Below are 8726 nucleotides of genomic sequence, written 5' to 3' on the forward strand. Positions count from 1 at the left end.
CCCTAACAATGTCATAATACCTAATAATAATTAAAATAAGAGAAAATTGGCAACAACAAAAAAAATGTACAAGGTGTGTATACACTACTACTAGCTAGATTTTGATGATGATAAATCCCCACAAAAATCTTGATCTTCTTTTTTCTTTTTTGTTTCTTCATTTGTAGGATCAAAAAAAATGAAACTTTTTTTTTTGATACCAACACTTTTAATTTTTTTTTTTTCCTTGGTGTGTGTGTGGGGAGATTTTGTTAAATCAAAAATATTTTTTCATTGAAAATATTGATGAATGTGTTCAGCAATTTTCTTTGCATCTATTGAAGCACCAAGCAAGCCACGTTTGGTGAACCCCACTGCATAAAGTCCACACTCTCCTTTCCACCCATTGGGAAATGGCCTTTTTGGTAGACCATCTTTCTCTGAAAACATCTCTTTTTCCTGCAAACCAAACAAAACCTAATATGAAACTTACAATACTTTTTTTTTTTTTTCATTTTTATCAATCATATCCTTTGGAAACTATGTAACTAAGTTAGCGTTCGACCATGGATTCTTAATCACTGTTCGGTCATAGATTTTGTATCAGATTTTAAAAATTTATTTACAAAATTCGACTTATATTATACGTAGTTCCTTTTTCTATTTTCTCAATCAAATTCATCGAACACATCCTTGGGAAACAAGTTACTAAAGTTCGTGTTCGGCCGTAGATTCTGAATCAGATTTTGAAACTCTGTCTCCAAATATCTGTTTGATCATAAATTTTGAAATTCTGTACTCAAATTCAACTCATAAAACATGAGTGTCCAAATATAACTTTAAGTTTTTTTCAAAAAACGTAAGCTTTTAAAGTTCAACTTCAGAATCTACGTTCAGACAGGAACTTAGTAAAGGTAAAAAAAGAGTGAGTACCTTTAGCCACGAGGGCACATTGCTTTTGTAACCAGTTGCCAAGATTATTGCATCATACTCTTCTGTTTGTCCATTTACAAATTCCACCGTGTGATGCTTTAATAATCTCTTAATTCCAGGACATACCTATACACATAATATAACAACTAAAAATCAATCATTTATATCACAACAAAAATTTATCCCTACAAAATAAAAATAAAGTTAATACTACAACCTAGGGGTTTATGCTAGTAGAATGAAGAAAAATAAAATGTTGGGACAAATTAAGCTTGAAGAGATTTTGTCACACTGTTTATAGAATATTTGCAATGATTGAGTATGAGAAAAGGGATCCCAACAAACATTAAAAAAGCTATAGGTAAAAAAAAAAAGTGATTTGATACATAGTCCATCAATTATATTTTTTTTTTGTAACGCACCTTAATGTCACCACTTTTAATTTTAGCAAGCGTTCCAACGTCAAGTACAGGGGTCTTCCCGGACAAGTTTTTTAGCTCGAGAGGTCCGATCTCAGGTCGATCTAATCCGAGTCGGGACGTGTCACCGAGTAATAATCTTGAAGTAATTAATAAAAATCGATCGACAAGTCGCATAGGTAACCACTTTAGTAACCACATGGATAGCCCAAAAGTTGATTTTCCAAGCATTTCTCTTGGTAAGACATGTACCTAAGAAAAAAAATTGAAAGTCAAAATTAATTTGTTAGAATAATAAAGTTTTTTCATGAATAAAATTGATGAGAAATTCAACTAATTGCTTAGTGCCCATTGTTGCCATTCTGGATGAATGGCCAATATCTGGACTTTTTCACTTTTAGGTTGCTAAAAAAAAAAAAACCTTATTGGAATCAATTATTATTAATTATTAATGATTAATGAAAACAAAAATTGTCCATGCTTCCACCAAAAATATTGCGCATGCTTGACAATTCCAAGAAAGTGAAAAATACACAACAAAATCTTTTAATTAGTTAAATTAAAAAACTTTACAAATCAATTTTGTTGGAACTTGAAGTCACTTCCAACTTTTTAACTTTGAGCACATGAGAATTGTCTTCTTTTTTTAATTTTTTTAAAAAAATTAGATGACAAATATAAATAAATTGACTAATCTTAGTAATTCATTTGGCTGATTCTCTGAGTATGCGGTTTCAATTTCATCACATTGTAATCCCCTTTTCTTACCCAAAAATAAAAAAACTAGGGTTTCTCATTGTTTCCACATAAGTAGGAAATTTTTTCAGGAAACACAAGATTAATAAAACTACTTAAAACATATAGAAATTACCCCTAGACCTTTTTCCATATGTCTCTCTAAATTAGTTAAAAATTTCCAAAAAAAAATAAAAAATCACAAAGTTTACCTTTTCTTCTCAAATGAAATTGACATAAAGTTAAGAAATGAAATACCATGTTTCCCTTTATTTTGTTTAGACAAAAAAACATACAAACAAAAGTTTGTAATCAATTTGCTTTAAAAATGTCCCAAGAAAATTAAACCCCAAAAAAAATAATTTAAAAAAAAGTATATTCTTTTAGTTATTAAAAACCATAGATTAAATAGTAAATAAAAATCTATGTTTTGCTCAGACTCTTTAAAAAGAGCTCCATGTCAGATTCATCAAAAGTGAAGAGTGAAGAATTCGAGACGAATACAGCAAGACATCAAAAGTGAAGAGTCGGTGTGAAACTAAGAGACAGATTTATGAGTGGTGTTCTTACAGTATCTCTAACCACAAGTGAAGGAGTTGCATGATGATTACACAGATCCAAACACACCTCCATTCCTGAATTTCCACATCCAACAACCAACACTTTTTTCCTTTTAAAAATTTCACCACTTTTATACAAACTCGTATGCATTATGCTCCCATCAAATTCCTCCATTCCTTCAATATCAGGCACCACTGCCTCCGCATTCTCTCCAGTTGCCACAATCAACCAACGCGTAACAAACTCAGTACTACTAGTAGTAGTATCCGTCCTGATTCTCCATAGTCCAAGATTCCGGTCATAACAAGCGGATACTACGGTTTGATTGAATAGAGGACGGATATTAAACGTGATGGCATACGACTCCAAATATTTAATAAACTGTTGTTTTGTAGGATAAGTAGGGAAATCATGAGGGAATGGCATAAGTGGTAGTTCACAGAATTGTTTAGGCAAATGAAGACTAAGACGATCATAGGTCTTGAGTTGCCATAAAGAAGCTATACAATTAGATCTCTCTAATACTAAACTTTGAACACCTTTTGATGTTAAACATGCTGCTGCGGCTAACCCTGATGGTCCTGCTCCAACAATTACTGGTCCATTAACAAATACACACTTGTTCATTATCATTTTGTTGTGGTGATTGAAATAAGGATCATGAGATGTTTTGCCTTGTAATTCTTTCAAATAAGAATCCATCAAAGATGAGGAGTGTGTGTATATATATAGATAGATAGATTTTGAATAAGTAAGTATTGTATCCCCTTTTATCTATTTGAAGAATAGTGGGAGATAAGGTAAAGAGCTAAAATTGAGGAAACTCATTGGTCAAGGGAGTTTGAGAGCTAAAAACACTTAGCTTGAAAAAAAGACTAAGTCACAAAGTATTATCCAGAACAAATAGGAGTTTGATAAGCCCCTAAAGAAGTGGAGCTAATTAAGAGATATACTTCTTAATTTATCCACTTTTTTGTTCAAGATTCAAATCTATAATTTATAACAATAATAATATTGTGGAATTTGGTATGTAGATGTGTCTACACATTCCTTTTGGTTCATTAGAAAGAAGAAAGGAAGGGAGAAGATGATCAATAAATGAATTGAATTCACTCTATATATACCGGACACAATGAAAGTATTAATGGAAGTGGGACACATAGATATATATAGTGTATGTGTGTGTATCATTATATACTTGGTGTGTGTGGAGATTAATAACAATATTATATAACTCTTCTTTTCTTTTTTAATTATTTTGATATCTGTATTGACATCGCAATTAGTTGTTGCATAACGTCTATTCTTTTTAAATCTAAAACTCAAATTCTTATTTATTTGATATACGTTTATTAAAGCGGTAAACATTCGAAACTCTAGCTAAAAAGAATCACAATTAATTCTCGATGGTGATCTATTTTGAATTTTGAATTTAGCTAAGCAAGAGATGAAAAAGAATAATAAAAAGTTTTGTCCAATATTACACACGTCACTATATGTGTCATACTAGAGAGATGTGAGGGCTTATTGGGTGTTTCATTTATACTTAAATCCTTGAGGGAGTTGGTCTCTTTTGCATAAAATCTTAAAACAATCTTGATTTTCGAATGAGTTAAAAAGTTATTGAGTTCTCTATTTTGTTTAATTATAATAGAAAATATATATTTATTAGGAGTTAATTTTTTTTTATATATATATTTAATAATAAAACATGTTAGTTTGGTAAGATTTTTGAATTTGTTAGAAGAGGTAGTTATGGTTGGCATTGGGTTGGACTGTGCCTCATTGGGCCGGGTGGAACTAAAGAAGTAGACTCCACTTAAAAGTTAAAAACCAATATTACTAAAATATACCCTAGACCTAAAGCCACTATATATATATATATGATATAATGGAAATATATATTGGTTAAAAAAGAAAATGGAATACTCCTAACTTTCTTTATTATATTTGTTTTTTTTTTAATTATTTTTGAAATTGAATAATGATTTGATACATCCATATGAATTGAATTAGTCTTTCTAATGGATATACATGTCTAAAATTAAAACAACCCTCCTAATTTTTCTCAATTATGAATCACATTAAGATTGAAATACAGTTACTAAATTTTCAACTTTCGTGGAACTTTAGTTAAAACACAATTCAGTTGGTCTAGACATCAAGATCATGTATAAAAGATAAAGTTTTTATGTATTTAAGGGTATTGTTTATTGGTCAATGAAGTAGTTGAAAGTCATGAGGTATTAAATTTAAATTTCAGTGGAGACAAAAAAAAATTATATTCTTCTTATATGTCCTAATTCTAGTAGATATAATTATTTGGTACATGTTGGTGATAAGAGGTTACTCCTTAATTACCTGATACCTCTTGTTGATGGGAGATGACAGGTATTATGTTGAAGCTTGCGAAAGCCGATCCATACAACTCTTAAAATACCATTTTACATTCTTAATATAAAATACCATTATCCAAGTATTCCTACCTAATTATGAATGATTCAATATTATAAGGTTTCTAGAACTAAAATTCACAACTTGCTACAAATTTTGAGTTTCACATGAGAAAGTGGCATGAAGTTACATTTGATGAGACATTGGAGATTATTATATGGTGGGTCATATATATTTGTCCCAAGAGTAGCACTACTCAACTTTGGAGGTGAAGTGAAGTTTTTGATTTTGTAAAAGTGATTTTTTACTAATTATACTATATAGTAGTAAAAATATGAAACTAATTATGGGGGGTGACAAAATTAATGACAAATGTGACGTACTATTTTGTGTTTTAAGGATTTGACAATATTGGTGTGACACTTGCAAGTTCTAGCCACACAATAATCTTGTTAATCTGCCCAAGACAGAGAAGAAAAAAATGGTTGCACATTTAATTAATTAATGAGTTTATGTTAGGTGTGGGGTGCGTTGACATCGAAAGTCGATGAAATTAGTGAATACTCTAAAAAGAGAAAAATTAAATGGATATATATACGATATAAATTTATGATATTACGAAATATATATATAAAAATAGAAATTGGATGGAAAGTATTGTTGAACCAAGAGAGATAATTTGGATAGGTTCATTGCATTACATGTTATTTAGGGAAGAGAAACAATCAATAGTATTAGTGCTAATACGCCATAAATAGAATTTAGATGCAAAAAGTTAAAATTAATTTTTGGTTCAAGAAAATCAACAATTTTATATCGGTGATGTAGATAAAGATAGTGATGATTTTGAACACGTACATAAAGGCCTTTTAGCTTATGATTGAAGTAGTAGTTTCCAACCAAGAGGTGATAGGTCATTTTTTAAGTGCTTGAAAGGCTCGATGACGATGCCTATAAAAAATTGAAGAAACTCGATGAGAAGGAACATATAAGCTACGTGAAATGATAAAATCGAGAAGTAGTCTAAATGCGTGACTGTTAGCCTTCGTATGAGAAAGCGCATGATTGTCGATATGTATATATGATTAATTGTTATTTGAATGTAATGATCTAAAAATATTAGACATTAATTGGTTAATTTTTGTCATCACTAAGTGGAAGACATTTTTATTTTATTTTCTAGATTTTCTTTTGTATAAACTTCACAAAATCATTTAGTTGTTTAGTAGTAGAAGTGATATGATATATAAGCTCACAATTCAAAGGAAGGTGAAGTCTTACAAACTTTTTTTTTTTGTAAGATATCATATAGAGAAGATGATTTTTGATCAATTTAATAATCCTCATATCGATAATGGGATACTTATGCTCCAAATTAAGGAGTATATAGATGTAAATATGATATTTATGTTAAATATACTTACTTATAAAAATTGTATTTTTAAATAGACAAGACAATATATTTTAGTCTTATTATAATAGAACTAGCTTAAAGACGAGTTGACTATCTTTGGTGGCAATCTTTCTCAATAAGACAGATCGTTCTGTTATTGAATAATATAATATAAGTGTGTCTCTGAGATTTCGGACATAAATTAATTCCGTCCGATTTTATTTAACATATACATATAAGTTGCTTAGCATGAACATGTTGAGAAAAAACAAAAGCAAACATTATAAGAAAAGAATTTTTTTACATTTATATTTTCTATTTAATAAAAAAATGCACAACACGATAGTCAAGAAAAGTTTTTAATCACTTTAGAAGTGATGACACATGATAAGCATGTCTAACATAAATCCTTATCAACTAGACTAATATTTTTTCTTATATCAAATACCTAGTTAAAGTAAATAATTAGTAGATTAATAGTAATTAAAAGAGAAATTGATATCAAGTTGCAAATCTAATAATTGGTAACATCATCAACAAGTTAGTTGAAAGTGATGTTTATATTAGGCATTCCATATCCATAGCTAAAGTCATAGACATTAAATTGTGGTTAGTTATTATTAACTACCATCATAGTTTAGATTTTGATTTCCTCACTTGTGGCTGTGGATGATGTAACACCCTGCCTCTTTGAATGTCAATGCCTTTAGTTTGCAAAATATGTATATATAATTAGTGTATATTTTATATAAATTATATTGTTACTATACATATAATATGTATAATATATGTACTATACATATTCAAAACTAGATTTTCGATCCGAATCTAATTTTTGAACCCATCCCAAAAATTAACTTCAAATCCCAACTTGGGATTAGATGTCAAATCCCAAGCCAGGGTTGGGGATTGAGAGTTGTGTCCAAGGTTGAATTTTGATGCTCGAGTCGAGGTCAGGTAATGAATTCAAAAGATGATTTTGAAAAATATTTTTCTTACTTTATGTATGAAAAATTATTTTCCTTAATTAAATTTCCGGAAATAAGTCCATTAAGAAAACAATTAAGCCAGACAAAAAGGTTAAAAGTGAAAATATATTCAAAGATGTTTTTTGCATAACAAATACATCTAGTTGAAACTTCGAAATGTGTGTTTTTGAAGCTTGTTAAGAAAATTGTGTTTGGACATGTATTTTATTTGTGAAAAATTAACATTTTTTGAATGAAAGTGAAATTCACCCAAACTTGAGATTTTTCTATAAACAATTAATATTTTCAATTGTTTTTAACCAAAGAAAAATTGCTCCCAAAATCTATTATGAAACGGGAGCTAAATCTTGAATTTATTGATACGGATTGGATAGATTAAAAGAAGAAAGCATGAGTTTCGTAACGTATTATAGATTAATGATCACTTTCTCCATCTTAATTGATGTGATTTAATCTATATTGATACGAAATTTGATTAAAAAAAAATATGAAGAATTCTATAAATATGTCATATTGTAATATTGGAAAAAAATTATGTACCTATAACATTTGGAAACATACTAAATCTTCAAACATGTCATATATTGTGTAATTATAAAATATTTTCAATAATTAGTTTCATATATATATATATATATATATATATATATATATATATATATATATATATAAATATTTTCTTAAGCTGATTAATAAAACATAATTGTATCGCATAAACTGAAACGGAGAGAACACAAAATGGATTGGACACCACCATTAAAATATTGTGCTCCCATCCACTTAGAGGAAAGTGACCTTCATGAAGCTTGTCATCACTCTAATAATGTTGTTAAAATTGTATTGATCTCTTTTTGCCAATTAAGGCCTCTGATGAACACCATGGGGCAAATTTTAAAAGTCTATGCATGTACTATATGTCATTCATTACACACTTTATTTTGTACTAACACAAATTTTGTCCAATCCAAAACATTGAAAGTACTTTGTACTATTTCTCTCTATTGTCTTGCATTGTCAAGAAGCAATTTCAATGCCATAATACATATATAAAATTCAGTAAGTTTTTTTTGGTTCAACTATGAATTCTCTCTATTGGTGAATGGATCTTTTTTTTTTTTCATTGACAAAAGATCCTATAGACCAATGAGCAATTGCTATCTGCTGAGGCTTATATTGGCTCACCTATAGGCTACATAGCTTTGTACTTGGTCATGCATGTTTACAAGAGCCACAGTGTAAAGCATGATACATATATTATATGGTATTTCTTTATAATAATTGCATTATTTTAGACCAAATTTTCTAAACTTAACTAGGCTACCC

General features: G+C 29.2%; 1 protein-coding gene across 1 annotated transcript; it reads right to left on the reverse strand.

Annotated features, from left to right (window-relative positions):
* Positions 1 to 224: 224 nt before the first annotated feature.
* Positions 225 to 3576, reverse strand: FZY2 (flavin monooxygenase-like protein). Its single transcript, NM_001330991.1, has 4 exons — positions 2637 to 3576; positions 1335 to 1583; positions 913 to 1038; positions 225 to 438 (listed from the first exon to the last, which is right to left on the reverse strand). Exons 1-4 carry the CDS (start codon positions 3327 to 3329, stop codon positions 271 to 273), a joined length of 1236 nt encoding a protein of 411 aa, NP_001317920.1. The 5' UTR covers positions 3330 to 3576; the 3' UTR covers positions 225 to 270.
* Positions 3577 to 8726: the final 5150 nt, after the last annotated feature.

Source organism: Solanum lycopersicum, chromosome 8 (assembly GCF_036512215.1).
Source record: "Solanum lycopersicum chromosome 8, SLM_r2.1".
Lineage (NCBI taxonomy): Eukaryota > Viridiplantae > Streptophyta > Magnoliopsida > Solanales > Solanaceae > Solanum > Solanum lycopersicum.

Bases quoted from the DNA above. Each gene is read 5' to 3' on its own strand.
- FZY2 (NM_001330991.1), bottom strand. From the start codon at position 3,329: ATGGATTCTTATTTGAAAGAATTACAAGGCAAAACATCTCATGATCCT. The intron at 1,039-1,334 runs GTGCGTTACAAA...TTATGTGTATAG, and splicing joins TTAAAAGTGGTGACATTAAG to GTATGTCCTGGAATTAAGAG. The intron at 439-912 runs GTACTCACTCTT...TTTGGTTTGCAG, and splicing joins ATGTGCCCTCGTGGCTAAAG to GAAAAAGAGATGTTTTCAGA.